Consider the following 27,240-nt stretch of genomic DNA (forward strand, 5'->3'; position numbering starts at 1 on the left):
ATAAGCCGATTGGATTTTTGTTTCGCGCTAATTGATTAACGGGCAGGAGCCAGATCGGGAAGAGAACCTCCCCCGGGAGTATGAAGCATTCGCTGGCACGGGCTTGTACATTGCAAACTAAACATAATTTATGGTAAGGCCCGGCCCGGAGCATAATTTATTCACGCAAATCTCCCGGGGCAGCGCCGTCGGAGGCCAGTCGGAGTCAAAAGTTAAGTCCCCACGGCGGAAATGTTCCAGGCGGTCCCAGTTTCATTTCTTTCGGTTCCGGGCCAAAACTTTTCCACTTTCTTTCCCTCCGGGGGCTAATGTCCGGCAGTTCGGGAGTCCGAAAAAAATCCCACTAACTTTGGGTGGGAAAAAGAAAACCCCGGCGCGACGCTAACGATGCGTCGCAGCTGCCAGCCGGCGACACCCGGCGGCGGGTCATGATGACGCGATGTTCGTCCGCCGTTCGGAGGAGCACCAGGAACTTGGACAACGCTTAATTCAATTAGGTTGTTGTTTTGCAAGCGTAATTAAGTTGTTTTGCCCTTTGCCGGACGCGACGAAGGACCCGGAGCAGCAGCAGCATCCCGGTTGTTGTTCCCATTCTTCTGCTGCACTTTATCTTCTTGGGACAGTATCTTGCGTCGGTGCATCGTCATGCGCAACCCCCGATTGCCGGGGCACATGAGCGGGTGCGCGAGAGCAAAAAAGGGTCGCCAGGACTGTGCGGCAACACGCGCCAAAAGTCGTTAGCCGCATCCGGTGCCGAGGGTGCATCTTGGAGCCAAGGACCGGCCAGGACGCGCGCTGAAGCATTGCAATTATTTTTGCCAATCAATCAGGTGCCGTTAGGGGAGAAAAACAACAACAGCAGAAGACCTCCGATTCCTTTGCCGCGAGCGCCACTGTAGCCGTGCGCCGGAAGTTCGTTGATACCGGGGCGGGCGTCCTGGCCATCGGATCGCCATCCCAGAAAAAATTACCATCTCCGGAAGAAGTGACCGTAAAATTGCATCGCACCCGTTCCGATGCCCCGTGGACGCGCCATTAACATCGTGGAGCTGGAGCAGCCGAATACGCTGGAAGAAATAAAAGGAGGGGCCAGACTGGACCGGTGCCTTCCAAAGTTACCTCGATTCTCGAACAGATGCGGATCGCTGCTGATGCCGCCGCTGCTGCTGCTGCTGCTGCTGCTGCTGTATCCTTGCACGGTGCATCCGGCGCAACACAGCGCCAACAGCAGCACCGGGTTCGGGTATCGAAAATTGCACTTCATTATTTCTGTTTGCCTTCCTCATCAATCGGTGTCCGCGTTCCATTCGGGGGCCACCGTTGCTTCCGGGCACCTGAAGTCCGCCTGAGCACGGGAAGCAACGCACAACAGACGGCGCCTTCACTCACAGAGCGGCTCTAATATCATCAGCAAACCGTGATCCCCGTGATATGCTGCGCTGCCCGATCGGTACGGGTTCGCCCCAAACGTCTCCGTAGACCTGTAGACGCTCGTCGGCCCCGGTAAACAGTCTGTCAACAAACGCTGCGCCGTGTGTTTTGCTCGGTCCGGAACGGCGCGCTGTTTGCCAATTGACTGGCGCCTCCTCAGCGGACCAGCGGCCAGTTCATTTCGAGGCGTTAAACGATGCACCACCACCCCTTCGCCGGTGCTTTCCGCGCGCGTCGAAGGTCACCTTTTCAGACGCGATGTCTTCGGTGCCTGTAACTGTCACTTTGATCACCAATCACTTTTCATCGCAAACATCACAAACGTCAAACACTGACTCGTCAAACAAGTGACTCACTCCGAGTGTTTAACGCACTTTGTGTTCGATTCTTCAAAACACTACCGCCGCCCTTTCGCTACACTTTTCTACCTCTAGCTCGATGGCCACGTGTCAGGCACACGGCTAAACTCTGTGGTCAAGCACTTCCCGTGAATACACTACCGACTCAACCGAGAATCGGACCCAGCCAACCTGTTCCGGGGTCGCAACCGTTCCGACGAACGCCTCCACAGTGACTGCGTTTTTGGCCAGACCCCAATTTCACCGGTTCCCCAGGCACCAGACTGCACTGGATTAGTGGCCTGGGACTGGTGTGTGGGTCTTTTATTCATCGAATATTTTCACCTGTGTGGGGCCGCCGCCTCTGGCATCATTCCGCCCAGTGTTGTGTTCAAGTGTTGTTTAATTCAATTGTTGTCATGGAAACCGGGGTCCGCTAGGGGGCGCGCGCGCGCGCGTCTCTGATCCGGAGCAGCGGAAGCCCCGGGTTTAATGGACTTTTTACGCGCCAAACAACCAAACCTGCCTCCCACCCCCCCCTGGTTGGGAGGAAGCGTTGCCATTGTTGCTACAGCACGCCCGTGTGTGGGTGCCGGGGTTGCTAGGGTCGTGTTGTTGGGCGAGCAAACAATGACCGCGCTCGCTCGGCATGCAACAACGGAACACTAACGACCGTACGCAAACAACCATGAAAATGCACGCACACAAACGAATTGCTGGACATTTTGTGGTCTCTGGAGGTCCGAAGAGTAACCAGTGGTCAGTGGCCGCAGGGTTTAATGGCGCGCACCAATCGTTGGCAGAAAACATCGAACGCGATGGCGATGATTTTCTTGAACACACAGTGGCTGTGCGATGTTTTGAACACGTTTACGTCAATTGGCAGTTGGCACCCCAAGTAGAGAAAAACCCAAAATTCAAATTACGTGGGCATGCTGATAAGTAATGCAAACATGGCTGTAGAAGATGCACAAAAACAGGTAGCAAGATTGGGTAGAAAACAAATTGAATTACAAACCTTAACCTTCAAAATCATGTTTGGCAGCTTATGACGTGATCAATTACGTGTCGCTGTACAATGCAGCATACTGCGATTTTTGGTCCACAATTATTAGGTCTAGGAGTTAATTCGTGCGTTTTTTTTTCGACATTTGTGAACTAATGACAACAACAAAACGTATGACTACCTTAATGAAAGTGTTGTCAGTCGTTAGCTACTACTTTTTTCCATCTTTTAGGTAGTACGTCGATTCCGTGTCGATAGAATTTCTTATCTTTAGTTGAGATGGACCTGGTTCACCGGGTCTTTTGCATATAGGATTCTTGTAATAACTCCACTTTTCATCAGCAGTGACGATTCAGTGCAAGAATCTCTTTTTTCATGCCGTACAAGCAGTAATGAAAAAGTGCTCCCCTCTGAGCTGTAATGTCCTTAAGGTCTCTTCAGCTACACACATACTGTATGAACCACCGTTGTTTTGTTGTAAGAATATGTTTGAATAGTGAACCCACAAACTCCTTTAAAATTCCAAATTGTTTTGTGATACGTTTCGACGTGTGATTTGACGGTCAATTTCAATAAAATCTTTGTCGACCTCAGTGTGTTTTGTCAACAATTAAGGCATAGCCAGGACGACCATCACGATCCTATCAACAGCCTGGAAATGACGATAAATATTCCCTTTCCCAGCAGTTCTTTACTTTGCCTCTTCATGGCACCAGAGCACGATTTCATACTGCCACTACTAGGAAACAAGCAACGCCATCAAACTGGGCAGAGTAGGAATAGCACTTCACATGGCACAGTTCTGAAGCTAATTTAGTTTATTTTCCAAAAGATGTTGTGCATTATTTATCAGCATGCACCACACCTAGTTGCCGCTTATCGCTTACCCGCCGTTAGTCAGCGTGCGTTCCGGGCAATTGATTAAATTGACGTTTACCGCGTATTACAAGCACGTGGCACGTTAATTTTATCCCATTTTTTATGCGTCATAAAAACTATACTACACAAAAACAAACACAATAGTAACCAATATCTGATCCGATGACAGTACTGCATAATGGTGGCCACACCGGCAAAATCGCAGGCATGCAAAAGCGGTTTTGTGGGGAAAAAAAAGACTCAGCGGTTTCGATGGCCAAATGGTAGACTAATTTCATTGCCCGTGCTAATTATCACGGCCCCTTCTATTAGCTCACTTCCGGTGGCCACCACCGGTGGTGGGATGATTTAATTCCGATCATTAAATTATTATTTACACCCACGTAAAGCGGGACCCACAAATAAGCGGCCGGCCATCGATCATAATCGAATACCTCGTTACGGCGCCGTAATTGAGTCGGTCTACAATTTAATTATGGTTAGAGTAGCGTTCGGCTTTTTTTCCTTCGGTCCAGCATGCCTTCCTAACTTCCTACGAGCATAAAGCATTCGATTCAGCGCGTAGGCCGTTCGGTTCGTTACGGTTTACCTTTTTATGGCCGATCACCGATCAGGTCGGTGCATTGAATAAACCAGCGTGTCGCGTAAGTTACAGCAGCTCGATTGCTCCGAAAACGTCCATCGGAAAACTGTGCCACGACCGACGAACAACAACACAGTGCAGTGTTCGTGGAGCTTTGCATAACTCAGTGCGTCGTCCTGGCGCACGCGATACCGTACGGCACACAGAACGGTTTTACTTCGGCCGTCGAAACCGGACGAAATGCAATGTTTACGCTGGCCGGCCCGAGAAAACTGAAAGAAGCCCCCGTTTGTTTACCGTTTCAAACTCCCGCCACGTTGTTGGCCTTTCGCTCAATTCGCGCGCCAAAAAGGCGGTCCCCCCGCCAGCCTGTCGAAGTATCGATTCCATTGGCTTCGCGGGACAGTCGAAGCGGATCGAAAGCAATAGAAGAACATACCCGCCCTGACGGCCACCCAAACATCGACGTGGCGAAAAAAGGAGGGCAAAAAGGTTAAACCGTACCCGGTAACCTGTCCACTGTCTGTTCCGGGAAAATCGGTGTCACCTACTTACCTAGCGGTCCCCAGTCGAAGCCCCCACCGTAGAGCACGGTGCATCCGCGGTGCAGTTTCGAGAAAACGGGAGCAGCATGTGAATGGCCAGAGTATGCACCTATTGCACCGGAGGTTCGTTTTTGTTGCCTCTGACCACTGACCGATTTTCTTCAACCCGGGCGACCAACCGGGCGTTGTCCCCAGGCCGACCGGAAATTTGGTGACAAACCGTCGCTCGCGGATAAGATCGCGCGCACGCCGATGGGCCGATGGGCAGCTTTTAGTAGTTTCATCACCAAACCAGATTGCTTTACAGCAGCAGCAGCAGCATCATTGCGCTCCATTCACGGAACGACCGAACCGGCTGACGGACTTTGAATTGAATGCACCACCGGTGTAAGGCGGACAAGCGGTTCATTATTCAGATCGGAGGCTAAAATTCATTCATCAACGCCCGGTGCGCGGGTTGCATTTTATGTGTCCGTAGGCATGCTCAACGGGGTTTTCCACCGGACGCAATGAATTCGCCATCCAAAAGAGGGCACCAAAGCACCAACGGAGATAAAAACTTACCAAACGACGCAAGGAGGACCTGCCACGCAGCAGCATTGGTGTGATCGTCTTGTCCACGGCACGGCAACCCGAACTGACGGCTTCATAAATTGTGTAGACATGGTGCGAGAACTACATGTCCCGGTTGAGGTTTTAGCTACGAATGGTGACATCCATATGAAATGGGATTTTTTTTATTTCATTGTAAGCTTAGGGTCTGTTGAATAGAACATAAACCCATCGAGCGAAACTTCGATATCGAATCCCGGAAACTGGTCTGGTTCGATCAACCATTCTGTGGTCCAAAACGGAGAGGTTTGATATTGGATGAACCCAACTCCTGAACCCGAAAAGAAGAATTTTAACATCGGAAAGGAGTTAGATGGGCTCTTGGTTTCAGAGTAAACAACTCGCACTGAACTGAACAGGGTCCGTTCCTAACAACATCTGATTAATTTGATAAAGAATCGTGCCATATTTGGCAGCTCACTATATCAATTTTCTTTTCTATTCTTTTCATCTTTTTTGGGTAACCGGGCAATATTCCGTGCAATCCCAATTATGGGCTCATCGTTTGTACTGTTTACACGATCGTTTTGCTTCGCATATTTATGGTTACAATTTGTTTTATTATCAATTTACAATCCCATTGTACGTATTTTGCCGTTCCATGTTCCGAAGTTTCTTAGGTTTCGTTGTTACCCGTTTTCTCCTCTGCATCTTCGTGGCTTGAAAATGTGACTCCATTCAACTGTGATTGAACTTAGCTCTGTTCGTCGCGTTCTAAACAGGACCATAAAATGTCATTTTTATCAAAAACTCGAAAAAGTTGTAACATTTTTAAGTATACACAGTTAGACCAATGTTAGATATGATACGCGGATGGAAGGAACTACACCGTTATACCGGTGAAAAAGTATTTAACAATTCATACAAATCAGTCCGCACACTTTTAGTGAATGTTTTGGAGATGAGTGGTATATGGAATAAATCACCGGAGAAATGGAGAAAATCGAAAATCTTACAGAAGTGCTGAAATTGATCCAGGCCAACGCGGTGTTTAAAAATTGTCTGAATCGTCGGATTATTCATTAATGCTAGCTTATTGCCTCAAACGAGAGTTACCTTCCTTGAAGTTCTCTATCACAACTATTCATTTCTATTTACAACAAATGATGCAATCGCTTCCAATTAACAGGACAAGCTAGTGGATGATTACTTACCAGGCCTGGATCCTGAAGGTGATGCACTTCAACATTTCAACAAGGTTCCCGATATTGCTGGGAGATAGAATCGGCCTGAAGATTTTCTATCCTAAAAACATGTTTCCCTAATCAGAGCTGAGCAAATGCGATCGCCTGCCCTAATAACAGCTCACAACTCCGAGATCCTCCGTCTGCTATTCTAATTCCGTTCCAATCCAGCCAATCTTTTAATAGTTTCCGCATTCTGTATTATTTAGAGAAAAACCCATACAATAAATCCCTAATTAATTGTAAAATAACCAAAATTTTAATCGAAATCACCAAAGATGGACAATTTACTGAAAAGAATACATTACCCAACAGCAAGTCGCTACAAACTACAATCTCGAAGAAGATAATTTCCATTTTTCTGCCACCTTCAGGCCAGACCATCACCATCAATCCATCAATCAGCCGTGGGCCAGACATCCGCAGGGCCAGTTAGTCGGGCGCTTAGCGAGCGATTAGAATGCAAATTAATATTGCAAAACCAAACCATTGCCTCGGAATGAAGTGACTCAATTAAGAGCCCAGAGCCGAGACGTTTCGCCTGAAGCCCCCCCCCGTGCCAGGCTCCATTCGGTCGTCTTCCGCTTTCGGTGTGATTATTACCTTTCACGCTGCCCTCAAGATTCAGAACCCATCATCGTCCTCGTCGTCGTCCTCGTCGCCACCATCAGCGTATTTGAGAAAAACTCCTGTCCTGACTCCTGAGTACTTTCACGCTCAACTTTGCCATTCTCGACAAGCTCTCGGCTTCGCGCAGTAATCCAGTTGCCGGCTAGTCATTGAATCATCTTCCGAAAACAAATCCCCACGGGCTCGTTCCCTGGTTCGCCCTGGAGAACACTCGACGACCCAAAATGGGTCTGCGGTGCGTGAAATTATCAAATATTCAATATCATAACCCAACGCGCCGCGTCGCTGGCAGTCGCACCCTCTCCACCCATCTCCGTGTCCCACCGGGAGTATCATCATCATCATCGTCATCAGCAGTGTGTTGTCAACCTCGGGCAAGACTGGCGGACTGAAGCCCCCCGAAGCGGGGCCCATTGTGATCGCTCATTGCGTACGTAGCCAAACGCCTGCGACGCGCCACGCGATGATAATAAATTCAAATCACAAAAACCACTAAACGCTTGCCTGCGGGGTGGTCCACCCGCAACTTGGACGCCCCACCACCCGACCAGAAGTTGGCACGGCTCGGCTCAGCAGTCGTCGCCTCGGCCTCGAAAATCTTACACCCAAATCTCATTATCATCATCGCCATCGCGTTCATCATTCGAATGCGAAATGCGAGTTCCTGGGTCTGGGTGGGCTCCGGTCAACCGGGTTGCGCACCCGCCCGCCGGGTTGGCTCCGGACCGGAGAGTTTATCATAATCGAGAAACTTAATTCCAAATTAATTTGATAAATTATTTATCAACCAACTCCGGCGGCTTTGGCGTTACGTTCCTAATGCCCCGGCAATTACAGTACCTCGGGGCCATCCTCCGGACACTGGTGGTGGTGTCCATCTTGCGGAACGTCACCTCGTCACCTCGACCTCAAGAGCTGGTCAAACCGGTGGAGTCGGGTGATCTTGCCAGTGGATTGGGGGGTCCTGGTGGACCATCCGGGGAATCCTACCCCAGGTCCGATTCGGTGATGATTCAGCGAAGAATAAGCACCCGGAAGCAGCTCCGTTTCTATCGGTTTCATTTTCCTGATTGAAGACTCCCAGTGATCTTGGGCCCTATGGGTGTGTTAAAGCCAACGTGGCCACACGACCCAGGATGAGGCAGGTAGGTGGTTCCCCCAAACCCGGGTGTAATATGAGCACCCGGTTCCTAGACTCCGCCAACTCTCAGAAGTTGCCGACAGCGAAAGACAACTTCCAAAGGGACGGGAATCGTCAAACGCTGTTTATTTGTTTTCTCAAACACTCGGCACTCTCTCACCGCCTGACTCCACCGCCGTGCCACCGCATTGTTTTCTCATCAACACCAGCAGCAGCATCAACGCCGGAAGCGGAGTACCCGGGGAGCCAGGATCGGGCTGGATCGGAGCGACCTACGAACGACTCGTCTGCTGGCAGAACGTTGCAAAACCAACACGGCAAATCAAGTCCGTTGTTTTGATTCCGCAAGCAGCCCCCCGCCCGTCCCGGTCGGTCGGTTTTGTCACTGTGCGTGCCAGGAATCCCTCCCGAAGCCTCTCCCTCGGACGTCCTAGCTCCGAGTCTGAAAATCTTAATTTGTCGGGTCTTTCTCGACTATCTAGCACGGGGCAATCTTTTCGTCTTAAATATATTTACGAACTCGTATATTTATTTCGCACCCGTCCTCCTGGCGAAGCCCGTCCAATTCTGCCATCGTCTGCGGTGCTTTTGCGCCACTCACGGGCACTGCGAGCGGATTATTTCCTTCGATTGGCTTCCGATGACGCCGGGCGCGTCGGGCGAGTGGATTGGCAAGCGAAGATTTATTGCTTTTCAGCCACGTTGATTATTTTCACTGACGCCTGGCCCCAGACCTGGAGTCTGCCGCGGGCCACCGAACGGAAGAAGCAACCAATCGCTTGTCGTCACCCCGTGGCCAATCTGTGCTGTTACAGTCCGCGCACAACAATAATCGCGGCACATTCTGGAGCAACCACGAGCCTGAAATAATAAGTCTACCGGAACGCCCGCCCGCCCGTGTACCCGTCGAGGTTCCCACCGGGGTTGCCGGCGAGGGATATATATTTATTTCACGAATCGCAAATCATCAGCCATCGAAATCATAATTATGGTTTTAATTTCCTAATCATTTCCAGCGAGTTTTCCGAGAGCGCCGGCTTCGAAGGCTCCGTCTTCTTTCGAATCCCGGAGGCCACCGGGATTCCGCGAGCACTTTAAAGCAAATACCTTGATTAATGTAAACAATCTTCCGGCAGGGTTTATTACCATTAATTCCGTAGGACGACAGAGATGAAACGACGATGAACAACCCCCAAAATACCAGAGACCAGAGAAGATTTATTGTACCAAGTGATCTTCGAACACCACCACACGCTGTTTACACCACTTTTAATCCTTGAACGAAAAAGGAGAGCGTTGAGATTGAGCCGTTTCCGGCGACACCACCGGGTAGCTGGAGGCCGCGGTGCTTGCTCTCCGAATCGAGGTGTCCTTCCGAACTTAAAGCTATCTAATGGGGCGCGGAATGTTGCGCCCGGAATGCGCGTTAGGCCACCGAAAGCAAGGACCGGCTTTGCTCCGCCGAGCCTGACCGACCGAAAAATGAAGCTCCGAACCAAACAAGCCCAATTAATTTCATCGACCACGAAGTTAAATTTAGATTAAACGGTTTTCGGCAGGAACGCACCGGAACCCGTCGAAATTCGTGTGCCTATCACGGGGAATGGCCCGGCCTGGTAGAAGGACGGTCTACGATAATACTGAGAATCGATGCAATAGTTCCCGGCAACATAGATGCTGGGCTGGGCTGGGCTGGGCCACACCTCACGGTCAGTTGCCCTTTCGCTTCAGATCGCGGTCCGGCAGGGTCCGGAGGTAGTTCTGGTACCACCGCTCATACCAGAGCGCACTGTTGGAGACGGCCTTGTCCTCACTGTAGATCGGATCGTAGTCGAGGTAGATGGACGCACGGATCCGATTGAACAGCAGGATCGAGGCCATGTACGAGAGCAGCGCGCACGGCGGATACCGCAGCCGGATGTTCGTGAACGGGTGGAGCGCCTTCACCAGCAGCTCGAGCAGGAACGCCAGGAAGAAGGTGATGAACAGCGGGATCTGGTAGCTGGACGGGCGCATCTTGAGCGTCTCGTTGGCACGCGAGATCCGCTGGCAGAAGCGAGTCGTGTCCTCGATGCCCGATTCGTCCGTCGCGAACACGGCGTAGCCGGCGATTTTTTCCGCGTTGTTCTCGAGACCCTCCTTGGCGCACACCAGACACCAGGCCGCGTTGCCGGCGTAAACGATCTGCTGCTTGCCGCCCGGGCCCGCTATCTTCGGGATGGCGCCATTAAACTTGACCGCCACCTTGATGATGGTCGGTATGAACCGCTCGTCACACTCACCGAACATGACCGGTGGCCGGATGGCGATCGTTTTCAGTTTCCCTGTAGAGAGGACGAAGTAGAGGAGGATCAATAAAAGTGCGCAGCGCATCATCTGCCTCTGTCACGGTCACAGCCTGCTTCTGCTTACCACCGTTCGCCAGCTCGGTATCGTTGGCGGCCAGCACCAGGCACTCCGCCTTCCACTTGGACGGCGCGTATCCCGGCACCTGGAAATCGCTGTCCTTCGCCGGCACCTTCGCCTTCGGCTCGGTCTGGTTGCAGACGATCGTGAAGTTGGCCTTCCCGAGGTACGGTGTCATGTGGATCAGGCAGTCGCTGGCAAACACGAGCCGCGGGACACTGTACCGGCGGCACAGCTCGATGATCCGGGCCGTGCCGTCGACGTTCACCCGCTGCAGCTCGTCGTGGTGCGGCGGGAAGTCGAAGTTCACGTACGCAGCCAGATGGAACACGCAATCGACGCCCTCGAAGGCGCGCTCGATCGCGGCCGCCTTCGGGTCGCAGATGTCGCCAACGATCGAGACCACTTTCTTGCTCCCGACGTGACCTTCAGCGGGGTGGGAGAGAAAGAGAGCGTGATGATGAAGCGGAAGAGTGATTGGCCGACGCCCGTGACACCCGAAAGGGAATGTGCTCCGTACGTTACCTATGCGGTTCTGGTAGGGGTTAAGGTCGACCACTCGTATTTCGCCAACCTTGGGGTCGCGCTCCTGCAGGAGCCGGATCAAGTGCTGACCGTAGAAGCCCGAGCCACCTACGGAGCAGAAGGGGCAAAGGGACGGCAGAGAGGTTACAAATTGGGTAATTTATTACGGGTAATGTGGGTAATGTGGGGTTATTACTTATTACGATGGCGATGCGATGATTTATGTTGGTATTCGCTGGTGTGGACATTACGGTGACAAGCAACAACGAAGCAATCAGCGTTGCTTTTTTAATTCAATTTCATTTGTCCAGCCCCGGGCGGACCTCGCTCAGCAGCCTGCCGGGTGGGCCCTCTGAGGAGGTCCTCGCCCCAGAATGCTTACCACGCAGTTGCCCCAAATTTGGGCGTTCTCCTAAAAACAAGCGTCACCAGGCGCGCATCGGATTGCGTTGTTTGACGGGTTTGTGAAACCATGGCACAAAATAACAGTCAGGTCGCCAGGTCGCCCGGAAAAGGCAAGTATCGTCCCGGGAAGGCGGAAACCCGTGCCGGGGTCAGCAAACTGTTCCTTGACACCGACTGCCGGGCGGTTGGGGCCGGGTCAAGATGCCGGGGTCGCAGGAGCAACCCTCGCCGAAGTAGCGAACTCGAAGCGGTCGTTGGGTTGATTGTTTGTCGTCTGTAAACAATTTTAACGTGACGCATTGCTACTTTACTCTGCTACCCGGGAGTGGGACTCCTTGGGTTGTGGTCGTCCCCAAAAATTTCCAACCTTTAGGGGAGCCAAGGAGCAGAGAGGGGATCAGCAAATAATGTGCTCCGAACGTCCTCTAGTCCTTAGCTACAGCCTGAAACGGGGCCGGGACGAAGTTCGCCACGAGTTGTTTATTGAACTAAAAACTGGTTCTAGTGTTACGTCGAATTTGGATACGCTCCCGCGTAAAGCAGCCGTTTGATGGCGTTGCGTCACCTGCTCCTAACTCACCCGGGGGGTGCGTGTAGTTTGAAATTTGAAAAATAAATCCTTTCCATTTTATCAACAACCCAACCGAAGAGCCCTGATCGCGCTGATCGTTCCGAAACCGGTTTAAGCAAGCATCCGGAACCTTTCCCCCCGGACCCAGAGCTAGGCGCTCGAAGACGCTCGATTCGGCTGAAGGGGCCGAAACCTTGTTTTAACTTTTCTTACGCTCCGTTACATCAATCAGACACGCGCGCGTGCGCTCGCCCTAGAAGGTGACCGGTGACCGGAGAAGTCAAATAAATCCCAGTCGTCTCGTGCGAAAGCCAAAGACGCTCCCAGGGTTTGGTCGGAGGTGAAGGTGACGGAATTAAATGAATGCCGCGAATGCTGATTACCTCCCGAGCGCCTCGCGCGGATGTATTACGCCGAGGACGAACGATAAGCGAGTGCCCTCGGGGGGGGCTCAATCAGCTCCGTGGATTCAAGCAGTAATCAAGCCGTATCCGTATTATGTTTCGATTCCGCATTAAGGACATCAAACACTGCGACACCGACCCCGAACGCAATATGTGTGACTTTATTTCAGGCTGTTCGGGTGGCCCACTTAACGGTCCAATTTGTTCCGTTCGAACTGACGCCTTCATAGATGGTGCTCCGACAGCCGCCAAAAAACAAAACCGACTGCTTAATTAAGTCACGCGCATATTTTGAAGCCCCCCCACGTGGGTGCATTAATAATTTGCGATTGATTGTCGTTTGAAATAAAATGTTCGATTCCCGCCCAAAAGTGTCCACATTGCAGTAGCAGTTTCTGGTCTATCTCCCGGGTCTGCGCTCGGCGCTCGAATCGGCCACTCCGCTGCAAAAGTAAATATCGAGGCAGAGCTGTGTAGTAGAGTCCTCGTCCCGGGCTGGGCTCCTCGGCAGCGTGGCATCGAACCAACAAACCTGCCCCAGGCGACCCAGCCGCCCCGAAGGGATCCGCCGTCGAAGCGCATCAAACCGGCAAAGTACACAAACAGGACGCCGGCCGGTGGTCGGGCGTGTCTGAGTGAAAATACGTCCGTTTTCCCCATTTTCCCGCCATCGCCGTGCCACCATGAACGCCAGTCAATGGCTTGCGCGGCGCCAATATTACAGATTCATTATGTTGATAGAATCATCATCGCCGTCGTTTTGATTTTGTATTTACACATTATTTGAATTTTAAATAAACCCTCGCACCGGAGGCCAGCACAGGATAGACACGGTTCGCGTCGACACCGGGAACTCGCTCGCTCTGCTGCTGCTGCTGCTCTGCGCAGTGGCGAATCCTTTCTCCGGTTGGGTCGCCGCGCCGGCAGAGCGTTTTGTCGCATTCCGGAAATCCATCATCTAAAATCAACGAAAGCACCTAGCGAAGCCGGGTGGATCTCCCGAACCGAAAGATAGCGCTCCGGCCAGGAAGTGCCATTTGCGCCACTTCGGACGGGCGTGATTGAATCCCGCACCGAACCGAGACCGAGCGGGAATGGTAAATGAATGAATTTTATCCGCTGGCACCCTCACGCCCTGGAATTAATATGCTAATTTGGATACTTTCCCGCAATCCGTTTGCCCTGATCAATCGGTTTTGTGGATCACCGCCACGGTGTGCGGAGTTACCGAACACACAACTTAACATTTTCCTGTATTTTTCAACCTTATCAAACTCTTAGTGCTCTTCGACAGAACACGCCAGCATTGTTCAAACTCGACCCCTAACTAATCTAAAACTCGGCGCTCCTGGGCCGTGGTGCTCGAAATCACAAATTTGTATTTCTTTCGAATTTACAAACATAAATGGAGATTCTGCCGGACACGTGGGCACGTGGCGAATCAACGCCACCGGCAATCAATGCCCGGGCTCTGTTTGCCTTCACGGTCCACACGCCCCGGTTCGGCCCCGAATCTCGGTTCTGATCAGGTTTCGGGGAAACGCGAGGATAAAACGTCACGCCCGTGCCGTGGCCAGCCTTCGGTGCGCGAGGCCACGGCGCAAAGATGAATCGGTCTCACCGGCACGAGAAAGTCAATCTTTTCCTTCTCGACCCCGCCCCGGACCGGCGGCGTGACGGCACTGCGTGCGTCACATGATTTGCTTTGGCCCCACCAAGGCTCAGGCCTCGAAGGCAATTCTCGGTTGCCGCGGCCGAGCACCGTGGATGGAAAATTGCTCTACGGTTCGGGCTCGGCACGGCACATTTTCCGCGACCCGATCCGAGGCCATCGCCGCCGGTGAGTGCGGGCGTGAAAATGGTGAAAACACAGATTCCATTCAAAACGGAGTAATGCACGCGGTGGGGCCAACGGCCAACATGAAACGTGGTTTTTGGCGCGCAACACGTTTTTAAAAACCGGGCATGAAGCTAAAAGGACACACCTTTCGAGCGCTTCCGGTCCCCGGGTGGAATTGTGCCGGTGGAATTGCGGAATGTGGTTATTAAATTTTTGTGCCACGTCACGCGACCGTAACCGATTAGATTTGAAATCTGTTCGGGGGGCCGAAATATCGGAAAATTGATGACAAAACGGAACCCTCACCGGTGGTGACCGGAAGCCATTATGGGGAGAGCGGCCCGAAAATTCGCCTCATTCGATTGCTGACGTTCGAATCAATTTCCGAAAGACCAAGCCCAAGCTGATCTGATCTCGGTTGAATCCGGTCCGCTGTCCGCCGGGGGGGCCTCGGTCTCGATAACGTGTGAAAAATTCGAAAACAATCTCAAATAGGCCTCTAATTGGCCCGGATGATGGTTCGGTTTCCCCGTTAGCAGGTGCAGGTTTCGGACGAGCGGACCGGACAAGGTCACCTTTATTCGCCGAATCCGATTCCGCGCGCGATCGCTCACTCGAAACTGCTTCTGGAAAGCTCCGGCTCCGGCGAATCAGCTAATGATCATTCCGAGGCACCCAAAAAATTGGTCTCTGCTCCAATCGGACACGCGCCGGTGGCTTTCGCGCGGCTCAATATCAAAAACCCACGCCTCTGGGCCCCATCAAACGGGCCAGTCGATGCCCGAACGCCGGAGATAAAACGAAAAGTTTGTAAACTTTTACGTAACGGCGATGTCGCTCAACATGCGCGTCTCTAAGACCCTGCATCCGTCCACCGGAGTCGGAGCGGGGCGATTTAGTAACGAACGATTTCCAAACCCGCTGCACCGTTTTTTTTTTCTCTCCCGGCTGTCCGATAGCTTTCTGCGTGTTGGCCATTTCCAAAATGGAATAAATACATAACAGGGCCGACCGACCGACCAAAAATGCGACGTATCATTCGTCCGTAGCTCCGGGCCGGTCCGATGAAGTAAGACGCAGATTAAACCAAAGACGCGCTTGTTAACTAACTCGCGGCGCGCTCGGCCAGTGATCCGATTGCCTCACAGACGGGGAAGGAGAGGGGATGGCCCGGACGGCCGACGTCGTGGTCGCTTAACAAATGTTCGATCCCTCGTTTTCGGTGGCCCCTCCAGATTTCGGTTATTTAATCGTCTTCCGACCAGCCGAAGCCGTTGCCGAGGTGAAGTTCAACCCTTGTCGGGGTGGTTGGTGCTGGTGCTAAGTGCCCTTGCCCGTGTATGCAGGTGAATTGCAGCGCACGAGACACGAGTGAAAGAAGTAATTGCATTGCCGGAGTAATTGCAAGGTCACGCGCGCTTTTTTCAAGTGCCGTTACCCGGGACGGTTCCCGACGACGTTGTGGGTTGGGATGATCAGCAGGTTTTCGGTGGGGGGGCCTTGAACATTCGGGTGCAAAGACTTTCGCTCAATGTTAAGCGAGTGTTATTTTGGTTTTTGTTTGCTCTCGGTTGAAACTCTGGCATGAATTTAAACGGGGACGGCGGCCGAGAAGATCCTCGTAGAGTCAGCAGGACACACACTGTCTTGGGCAGAAGTTTGCCCATTTGCATAAAATCCATTTGGTTTTTTGCGATAAGGTGGGGACCAGTGTCGCCGCTGCAACATCGTCGTCGTCGTGGTATTTAGGCAACCCCCCTGCGGATGGCTGCCTTTATTTCACGACCTCTTGAATACCGAATCTCGAATACCTTAGATATTCGGTATTCGAGAGTTCCCAAATAAATCAATCACAGTAGTCCTTAATGGGGGTCTGCTTACCGGTCACTAACACCGTTTCTTTTCCCTCCTTGCTATCGGGTGTTTCCATGATTCTATTTTGAACCGTGTTCTTGATCTCACGCGATCACTTTCGCTTTCGTCGGGCGCCGGAATGTCACCACAGGTTCACTTTGTCACTGGTTGGGAAAAACACGGCGATCGCGATCTTTTTCGCGGTCGTTTCGCTTCGATTGTTTCGCACCGTCGAGATCTGGCGCGTCTAGCGAGGGAGATCTAATTTCTGTGGCCCATCCGGGCGCTAATCACTCAGACCACTTTGCGTGAAGGGTTGACGTTGTTCACACGCCGCTGTCGTGGCCGAGGCCGTACCGGTGTGTCGTGGCCTCCGTGTCAGCCTCCTGTATGGACAAAACCTCTCCACTCTGGGGCCGGAAACACCTCTGGGGCGCGCGTGATAAGCGTGCGAGCTTCGCGCTACTAACCCACCGACTGTGATCGGCCGCCGATCGACGGGCCGCTCGAAGACACGATTTTTGGAAACTGTCTCCGTCGGCAACCCACACCAACGCACCCGCCCGAAACCGAAAAACAACAATCGAAAGGGAAACGAACGAGATCGCGGCCGTGGCCGTTGCGCGATCGGCCTTTGGGGGCCTCTTTTTTTTTCTTGCTGGTTTTTAGGCTAGATCTTCGCCGCCGTCGTCGGCGAAGGCGAGATATCGCAGGAACGTGCCGGAGAGCTTTCGCTCCCGGTCGGTCGAACTTCTTTATTTTCGTAGCACACACAGAGTGGAGGGTGAGCGGAGCTAAAAGTTCCCGACGACGGGGGCCACCGGAAAAAAAAAAAAATTATGCAACCCGGAGCGCCCGACCGCCCGCTCCGAAACTCTTGGCTTTTTTGCTGCGTGAGAATATTGGTGAAATACCTCGGCGCGCCGAAAATTCCCACCCAACAGTTGGCCCAACGGAAGGGGATTCGGCTTTTAAAGTTTTTGGGACTGTCCCTGTCCGTTGTTGGTGGTGCCTCGTTTTGTTTTGTGCAATATAATCATAGATGATTGATGGTTGGAATGGATCCATCATCCTCTTCTTTGTTGACGACACTTGTGCTTTTCTTCAGCCCCGCCGAAGCTGCAGGTTGGCACTACTTTTGATAAGCATCTTTCAATTACATCTTGATCATCTTGGCACCCCCGGCGGGGATTCGTGGTGCTTGTTAGCAAGTGGTGCTGTTTGATTCGTCACGGGCTGTCGTCTTGAAAATGAGCTTTGATTTGAAACGGTCGAACGAATTTCAAAACACTACAAACAGGCGGTTGGTAAGACCTAATCACTAGTGCGGGTTAGCTCCATTTTGGCATGGTGACCCATCCACGTGCGCAGATAATCGGCACAAACTGAAGCTTTATTGCAATCAACAAATCACACTTCCTGGCGGTGCCCACAACTCCGAGTTTCCACGTTATCCAGTTTTGGCCACTCCCGGCTGCAGTAAAATTGATTAGTTTCCGAAATTCAGAAAGTCAACAGTGTTTTTTTTTTAAGAGCGAGCGGTCACCGATGTCCGCATGCCCGGCACAGGGAATGTGATGCTGGCAAAGCTGGTGCTTCCGGTAACAGCCAACAGGAGGAGTGCAGAGACCATACGGCACTGGCAAATTGCTGCTGCCGAGGATGATGAATGTGCTGCGATGAGCGGTACACACAGAGACAACGTAAGGGAAGTTGACCACAAATTAGCGCTCTAAGCGCGCTTCCCGGGCGACATTCATTAATTACATGCTGACGTGAATAAACTTTCTTTCCGTGCGAGACGGTGGACGGAGTGTCGGGTTAGTGTCGAAATGATAAGCAGCTCTTTAATTGATTGCACAATTTCGAGGCTAATTTAGCTGCACTTTATGCTGATTAGCCTACGCATGGCAGCAGACCATCCGATGCGTGGATCTCCTACGTAACCTCTTCGCCCGTCCCGCGCAACCCACTGTTTTCTGTCGAGGGGGCCAACAAAATCACCTGGCCCCGCTAACCCAACCCCCGGTGCGGACTCAATCAGTGCAACACAATCGAACATGTTAATGCTGACAATAATTTTCCGAATGAAATCAATTAACACTAATTTTAATTAAATTTATCATATTTCAGCGTAATTATTTACGCTTACGGGGCGGGCTGATTTTTTGTTCCTTCTTTGTGAAACCGTTTTTTGTAGGCACCACCACCGTTTCGGTTCCACTTCGGGCGAGCCAATGGCGCTTCGATCGTACGCCATAATGCGAAACAATCTCAAACGCAGATCAATTACTACCTCACTACGCATTCCGGTTGTTTATTTCAGTGTTTCGGTCTCGTTTTCGTTTTTGCAAATTGCAATTTAAACGGCAGAACGCATGTCGCCCGATTTAATCGGTGCAGTACGGTGAACCGTGCGGAGCCCGGACTTCTTCCGCGCCCGGAATCCTCTGCCCCTTTCCGGCTACGCGACATCGATCAATGGAACCACTGCAGGGTTGTCACGGCAACCGGTATGAAGTATGAAGGGTTAAGGTTATTCGCTAGTTCCGTTTGATTGCAAGAAGGTTCAGTGTTTTGAGTAATGCACTTTTAATGTTTAACACACAAACACATAAATCCCTCCGCTCTCTCATGGCAGTGATTACGGAAATTTAACCTTTGGGGGGCTTTATTCTGCTTATACACAAACCACGCCGAATGCATTACGTTGATCCCTTACCGAGATCGAGACGCCAAGGGGCCAAGCATCAAACCAGTTCCGGTCCGGTAGGAATTTCCTGCGTGATTTCTGTGGCCATGTCTTCCCGTGTATCGTATTTGTTCTTTCTGGTTCTTTTCCGGGCTTCCCTGTCGACCGACCCGTTACATAGCGTTTGCAAGCCATCATTGCCCAACCTGGCCTAAAAAGTCGGTCAAAACTTCAAAAAAAACTGTTTTACATTTGTTTGTTATATTTTTTAAGCGGAAACATCGCGAAACATGAGCCACACCGCCGCCGAATGTGTGGCTGACGGCGCTTTCATGTGCCCGGGGGGAGGCGGCCACAACAACCGTGCCGTTCATTATTATTATAATTATTGTTGCGTCCCCCGTTGCGGTGGGTGAATCTCTTTAAACTTGCATCGCACGCAACACAGTCCACGGACGCGCGTCAGCACCACATGTTGTTACGGATATGTTTGCCGACGCTCGCGCGACATGGCCACCGGTTGGCTGGAACGCCCGAAAATGCGGACGCGAACGTCGTGTGAAGATGATGGTTGAGCAAAATGCTTTTTTTCCTTGCCATTAATTGATTTGTTATTAAAACAGCCATCCGCTGGATTCAGAGACGAAAATTGAGCGCAATTGGCACACCAGACAGTGTGCGCATTATGTTGGGGCAGGTTTTTGGTTATTACCGTTGCTTAACTCATTTTATGTTATGATTGTTCTTACCTCTTTGCCATTTTCGTTGTTTCCTTAATGCATTTCAGCGTCCTTCTTTCGTTCGAGCTGCATTGTAGAGCTTAATGTTGTACTGCAAAAGCTTTGTTTTAATCCGGAGTGTTCATCTGCAAGGAAGGGCAGAGCCACATCTTAATTGTTGACACTTTAATGTACTTCGTCACAAGCCCGATTGAACCGATTGACGAGCCACTACTAAAACCATTAACTACGTTCTGATGTTTAACCTTGCCATTCCTTTTTTTTCAGGCACAGAACACGAAGTTAGCGCAACCTTGCCATTCCATAAGTCTATAAATAGGGCCTGGCCAACCCAATTGTTCAATGAACTATACCTTCACGCATAATATTGTAAAAATAACGATTGCAAGTGCCAAGGAGCCGATTCAAAGCCATGGCGGCGACGTGCGAAGCTCAAGGCAAAAAGTTACACTTCCATTGAGCTGCTGCCCCAGCCTCGGCGGGAAGTCATTTCCGACGGCCATAAGATGATCACCGCACTTTGCCATTGAAACAGAGTCACAATTAAACAATATAAAAATTGAAAGCCAACTATAAAAATAAGCCGTAAATAACGCACAGCTTGTTTCTTTCAACAACGTTTGCGGGAAGAAGGTTTGTCTTTTGTTTCTCTATATTTTTTAAACTAATCGATCATACGGCACTGACCTCCGCGAGATTGGTACAATTAAAAAAAACACGCACAACATGATGTCCCTGTTATTTCGGCTATGGATTATTTCTAGTCATTCTTGGTAACTGTATCCATTATTATTGCTACGGCGCAGCGGTCAAACGATGCCATGCGATACATTTCATATTGTTTTATGTCGTCAACTAAATAATGCACTTTTCACACAGCGCCCGCCTAGTGTGGCCGCATTATGCGAAACTGCAGAAGAGGCTATCTGTTTGTGCCGACTGCTTCACTTTTCTCGTTTACGTTGGGATCATTTCGGTATCTCATTTTCTCGACTCATTATGATGGGCTTTTGTCGGCTAACTTTCTAAAGAAACCCGAATTACACAACACGGCAATCAATCATCCGCTTACAAGTTTGGCCTTCGCTTTACCCGCCAACACTGAAAATGCTGTAGACTTCGCAACGATTCTCAATGTTTGTGTCTTTTCACTGCTCTCCTACAAGTTATTATTGTCTTTATTTTTGCGTATCCGCTGCGATTAGGGTTATTATTTGTTTTAATTTACTAACTTTTGGTCAAAATGAAAAGGGTGCACTGGTCGTCCAAAAGGGCCGAAAGATTTCCGTTTATTGCTTCCCGGTCTAACTGTTTTCACTTTTCATCATTAAATGAAATTGAAGGCCGATTTTTTAGCTGACTTAAGGAACGTCTGTCAGACCGAAGAAACACCGCAATTAACTTGTGACCGTCAGGAGTTTAAACCACAGTTAACTGAACTAGTGCACCGGACAGCAAACATTAAATGTACCGCAACTACAATCGGTTCACCATGGGCTCTTGTTAATGTCCTCAAGTTTCCTCATTTTATTAATTGGTTGGTTTAGTGTATTATAGAGACTGTGAGCTGCAGTAGCCTAACATTCGTCTCTTACATTGTATTGATGATCGCTTTTTAGTGGGTAGTATTTTGAACACCCCTTCGGATGATGTTTGACGTAAGTAATGATGAAACAACCACACACACATATATATATATATATATGTGGATCAATTCATTATTGCACTCCCAGTGATTAGTGTTTTAGTTAGGAATACTAACGAGCAAAAGCCAAATCAAACGTTGTTCACAGTGGAACAAAGTAAAATATTAAAAACTTGTTAAAGCAATTGACGTTCAATGTTAATTCTAATTACGTTTGTTTTAAAAACAGTTTGCCGTAGTTTTATCTTTTGTTTCGCTTCATTCAACCATCTTCCATTTAGCGACGCAACAAATCAGTTCTTTTCAAATTTCAAACACCGTGTAATGAGATCATTTTGTTTTTGAATACACGCGCTACACGTGTTGCCGTTCGAATAGTGGAAAGTCAATCGCCCAAGGTGTAGAGCGTATTCTAATATTGTTTCTATGATACGATCATGACCGTTGTTGTAAGAAGAGTAACTTGATTAGACGAATGGTTAAATTAAACAAAACTGCTGATCCTCAAGAAATGCATTTAAAGTAGGTACATTTATTGAAGGTTTTAATCGCTAACAAGGGCACGGTAAAACTCTCTCTCTCTGCGTACACTGCTATTTTGTTCGATTAACAAATTAAAACATAAACAATGAATGGCAAAATAAAATGCGCACACTCTCAGCCAACCTGCAACATAAAATCTAAGCATCGTTCTTTGCACCGCACTAGTGTACCCACAAATTGACGAACGATCAACGGGAGAGAAGTTTAAAATGTGCGTATTCTAGCTAATCAGTGCGTCTCGTGACGCTTCACCTACCGGGTGCTTGTAGAAAAGCTTTTAATTTTGTCTTACGAACGGTAATTTTTTTGTTTAATTTAACTGATCATTGATTGCTTCACCGAAAAGGCCTCCACACGCGAAAAGCTGTGTCTTTCGTACCGTTCTCGTCGCTTTTTTCAGTTAGCAGAGATTCAAGCTAATCCAACGACACTCCGCCGCCGTCAGTCAAACGCAACCCGGTGAACAGTTTGCTTACGATCAACGTTTGTTCTGGGTTTCTGGCATATTATCACATGTTGGGTGTTGTGTATATTACAGCGTGAAAACCAATCATTCATTGGCTTACCGTAGGCCGAAATGGGACGATTCTTGCAGTTAAACCGGCGAACGATTTGCGGACCTATCGGTCGTTTGTCTGCCCTCGTTTTGGCGTTCTACTATTTGCATGGGTTTTCGATGATGCCGGGAAAAGGGGCCAACTTCCTTCCCTAGCATAGTTTGACGTCCAACACTCGGAAACAAAGTACATTTAGTCGAACAATATTCGCGCTAAGAATGTGACTGAATGGTAGTTCCTTTCTTTTGTCATGATTATCATCCGATCGCGGCCAATGTCGATGGTATGTCGAACGAAACCATTTGGGGCTTTGCAGGGTACGATCATTGTTAGTTTAACCTCCGGCGTCTATACATCCGATCAATGGCACATAGGCACATAGAGAGAGAGCGAGAGGATTCTGCTGAAAGATGATGGCGCCACATGGTACTTGTCCTTTTAATTCCTTAGCCTAATGCTAGTAACAACGGTTGTGTTGAATTGATAACAAACATGGAATATGAACATATGCATCAACAAACGGCGGCACGCGTGAATAAAGCCGCACTTCACACAAACGCGAATCGATCGCGCGACTACTGACTCGGTCGTAAGTACCGACATCCTACGGCTCTTTCAATGTTTATGTTGCCCTTTGAACACACGGTGGTTTAACCACGGCGAACGCGACTGGGACGGTCAATGCGACTGTCTACGATGGGCACGGCACGTACGATGCACACGAAGCACGGCATCAGTAGGAAAGAGCCGACGGTGAGCGCGAACCAACGGTGAAATCCTTATACTGCGAGAATACTGATATCTGAAAGCATCGAAACAATGGGGTGCCATGAGTAAAAAGGGACGGTGATTTATGCTTTCGGAGCTGTAAGCCTGTCGGCGAACGTTGTCTCGCGGGTGCCGACATTGGATTAAGGGAGACTTAGAAATGATGGTAAAGTAAATCTCATTCCGATGAGTCAACCAAACACAGCGAATGGGCCGGCTACTGAATGATATCGATAAACATTTGATTGATGTAAACGGGTTATCGACCCAAAATTATCACTTCAAGTCGACATTTATACGACAAATGAATCACACCTCGTTGATAAGAAGAATCAACTGTCTGCAAGTATCCACATATCTGGGACAGATAAACAAATAACACCGTGAATAGACGTCCTCTGCCGACGCAGTATCTTTCTCTACGGAAAAATTAATAACCCACCATAGAGAACTGCCCATTCCATTAGAATCCATTAGGTTGTAAAGTAATCTAATTAACTTATCACGGAACGGGAAGCCGCAGGAGACACTGTTGGCAACAGCGTGCAACCCTAGCGAGTGATTAGCGAGGAAAACGTGTAATGAAACTATTACCGTCGCCCTTGCTTCCTACTCCTATCCCGTAGTTAACCCGTTTCCCGCCCCATTCCGGGCCTTGTGAACGTTTACCTTATCTTTCAGCTGCTGGCAAAGCTGCAGTGCGACGGTAAAGAGTACCAGCACCTCGTTCAGCCATGGGACCGAGCATTCTGCCTGGCACGAGTCGAACTTCATCGTGCCCTGAAAGTTCGTCAGCTGGTACGCCACGAAAATCAGCTTGTGGCTCTGAATGTAGAAACTGATGGCCAGATCCTCCGGCAGGTTTGGCGATAGGGCTTTCATGTTGCGGCTCTTCATCAGCTCATCGATCGGTTTCTTGCGCGGCACCACGAGCGACGTGCGGCCCCGCTGCAGTGCTCCCAGGATGTTGCCCAGCACGTGGAGCACCTCATCGGACGTCTTGAAGTGGTACGCGCTGTCCACGTTGTCAATGTGGTTGATCGCTTGCTGCAAATGGTTGGCCGCATCCTGCACTTGCTGTATCTTCCACGGGTAGTCCTGCGTGATCGAGGTGCGCTGTATCTGTTGCTGCTGTCGTTGTACTTTGAAGTTGATATCCTGCGGTGGGCGAGAGAAAACGTCGGACACAACTCTAAATCGTTCCCTTCCGATTACCAGCGCAGAGAAACGTACCGCATGCGTTATGCTATCACCGGTCAGCGTTACGACGCACTTCAGCTGCTCCGGGGCGGCAGTCAACACGAACTTGTCCTGCTTTTTGCCTTCGTTGCCGTACAGCGGAACCGGAAATCGGTGGGCACACTCCACCAGGATGGCGTGAAGTTGCTTCAACACCGAATGGACCTCCTCGTGCAGCACCCACTCGAATTCCACCTGCTGTGACGACGACGAGCAAAACACACGCAATGGACACGGAGCGAACGCAACGAAAGCGATTGAAGTAGAGAGAGAGAGCGAGAGTTAAAAACGGTCAACCTTACAAGGATATTCGATTAAGAAGCAGCGTAACGTAACAAGAGGGCGGATGGTTGAAAGAAATGCCCCAAACATAACAGTTGACAACACGACATGACAACAAAAAGGGCTTGCATGGCAAGTGAACAACCTTGTAGATAAATTTAGAACACTTGAGCGCAGAACCAACGCAGTGTCCTCTTCCACCACGTGTCCCACAGAACCGATAACGGGGACGAGAGTGTCGACTCTATGGTCTCGGTACAGGTACTGGTTCGAAGAAATCACTCCAATCGCGCGATCGATTATGCATACGTAATCATAATCATACCGGCGTTAAGTGCGCCATTGGCAAGTCACGGGTTATAGAAACGCAAGGGGGCGAAACTCAAGCAGAGCTCCTGTGTCGGTAGATAAGACAAAACATCTTCCTAACAGAAGTGGGCACTATGTGACCAATTTATGGTCATCGCTTACCAAGTTCGATGCTTCCTCTTTCTCGCAGTCGGCCATCCTTTGGCCTACTTTCCGTTGCGCGGGTGGTCGACGATTGTAGGGACCACCAGGCGAACCAGTAACGCCCGCGCTAAGACTGTGCCGCAAACTGCTACCGCGATCCAACTCACTCGTCGCTGCCGATCGACCGCTGGGGACCCCTTTTGCAGATGAGCCGTCTTTGGACGATCCGAAAAAGTTTTCCAGAAAATGGGACCGTTGCGACGAGGGGCTCGGGCTCACCGTTGCAGGGCTGGAACTGGTGCTCCCGTCCGAGTCGAGTTGGTCGGAAAACGTTACCTTCACCTTCTTTCGCCTCGAGTGTGGTTTGGTAAACCAGTTCGATCCGCTGCTGTTGTGAGTGAGAGGAAAAGCAAGTGATGGACCACACGAACGAAGTGAGGGGATCAAAGGGACAACAAACTAAGCGCACGTAACGGAACAACCCGTGGTGGAACGCTGGTCGTTCTGTCTTCACTTTTTACTTTCGATTTCTGCGACGCTTCCGTTGCCCGCTAAAATTAGTGCGCTGGCCCGGAGGACGGAAACCGCGACGAGCGTCCCAGCGTTTTGCGAGTGAATGTTTTGATTGTTTTACGATTTCCTTAAAATTCCTCGATAGGACGAACGAAAAAAAACGAACAGCTGTCAGTCTGACAACCGAAGTGCTCGATTCGAAGACAATCGCACTGCTTGATTATGGAATAGCTCAAATGCAGCCTACTGACCGTTCCCGAAGGCAACCGATATCGCCTGGGGGGGAGCACTTTAATCTTTTTGGTAAAAAACTATTTAAAAGACGACAGACCGGGCACGCATCCCCCAAACGTGTCCAATCCGACAGCAAACACCTTGAGCACGTGTTCTTTTTGTAGCACCAAATGGTCAAAATAACGGCAACCTGTTTAAAAGACGTCTTATCACTGTCACGACCTTATCACAGGGCCAAATTCAAATCTTCACTCAACTTTTTATTCTCTCTCATGTGTATCTGTTGGTTTTATCTCTGATCTTTCCGTTGCTCTCCAGCTGATGATAATAATAGCTTCCTTTTTCTTTATGCTTTGTTTTCGCCGTTTCAACACTCTCCGAAACTCGGAACGATTAAACGAAAGAGCATCGCACACAAAGGCGACCCAATTGAACAAATTCACGTTCCACGAATCACGAGACACGGTGTGACGATGTCCAATCACTTAAGTAAGCGTTCAACGACAGTGAAAGTGTGATTATGATCACCCAGCTAGCCACTTGAGTTTTGGTACCACCGATAAGACTTATTGTCCCATACTTACAATCGTAGCATGATGCAGCTTCAACGGAGAGCGGCTACTGTTGGCGAGCTACGTATATGAGACCACTGATAGCGCGGAAATTAGATGATCTCCTGCTAGCAACGACGTTCCTGATATTCGAACGACGGAACAAGGTCACCTAAAAATGTCGAACGCGGTATTGGAATTCGTTCGACCGGAGCCCGCGTGATCAACACATTGGGCCCAGCGTTGGGTGGGATTGGGCGAAGAGATCCGATAATGATAAAAATCAACAGAGAGACAAGTAAAGGTGTCGCGATGATTTGAATGTTGATAGGCAGCAACGCCCAACGCGAAACTTTCAAAAAACTCGGTCACAGACGAATGAAGACGTTCTGCCAGCGGGTAGGACGGGAGCTGATGCTGAAAATGCCCAACAGATTGAGCCGGTCGACTTTAAACGAAGAACATAAGGACCACAATTGATGGCGACCACCACTTTGCCACGAGTGATACTACTACTCCCGATGCTCTTCGAGCTGCCTCCACTGATTGACTAGTTTGTGATTTCGTTTTATTTATTTCCATTGCTTCCGTCGCGGGACCCGAATGTACGAAGATAACGAGGCGCGTACCGGCGTTTGGTCATTCCATTTTCATCTTCTCGCCCCCTCG

The 27,240-nt window shown here is 50.0% G+C and overlaps 3 protein-coding genes across 3 annotated transcripts in view; all 3 read right to left on the reverse strand.

Moving 5' to 3' along the window:
- Nucleotides 1-1,264, reverse strand: part of LOC131215798 (uncharacterized) — a 15,009-nt gene extending 13,745 nt beyond the window's left edge. Inside the window, exon 1 of the mRNA XM_058210195.1 lies at nt 1,120-1,264. Within this exon, the coding sequence (XP_058066178.1) occupies nt 1,120-1,264 (145 nt within the window). The remainder of the gene's footprint in view (nt 1-1,119) is intronic.
- An 8,795-nt stretch (nt 1,265-10,059) lies between these two features.
- Nucleotides 10,060-16,430, reverse strand: LOC131215799 (3 beta-hydroxysteroid dehydrogenase/Delta 5-->4-isomerase type 1). The gene is made up of 4 exons (XM_058210196.1): nt 16,382-16,430; nt 11,281-11,388; nt 10,762-11,181; nt 10,060-10,673 (listed from the first exon to the last, which is right to left on the reverse strand). Exons 1-4 carry the CDS (start codon nt 16,428-16,430, stop codon nt 10,060-10,062), a joined length of 1,191 nt encoding a protein of 396 aa, XP_058066179.1.
- Nucleotides 16,431-20,464: 4,034 nt separating this feature from the next.
- LOC131205294 (protein rogdi) lies at nt 20,465-26,688 on the reverse strand. The gene is made up of 5 exons (XM_058197333.1): nt 26,605-26,688; nt 25,292-25,661; nt 24,533-24,736; nt 23,969-24,457; nt 20,465-23,333 (listed from the first exon to the last, which is right to left on the reverse strand). Exons 1-5 carry the CDS (start codon nt 26,613-26,615, stop codon nt 23,265-23,267), a joined length of 1,143 nt encoding a protein of 380 aa, XP_058053316.1. The 5' UTR covers nt 26,616-26,688; the 3' UTR covers nt 20,465-23,264.
- Nucleotides 26,689-27,240: the final 552 nt, after the last annotated feature.

Source organism: Anopheles bellator, chromosome 1, assembly GCF_943735745.2.
Source record: "Anopheles bellator chromosome 1, idAnoBellAS_SP24_06.2, whole genome shotgun sequence".
Classification (NCBI taxonomy): domain Eukaryota; kingdom Metazoa; phylum Arthropoda; class Insecta; order Diptera; family Culicidae; genus Anopheles; species Anopheles bellator.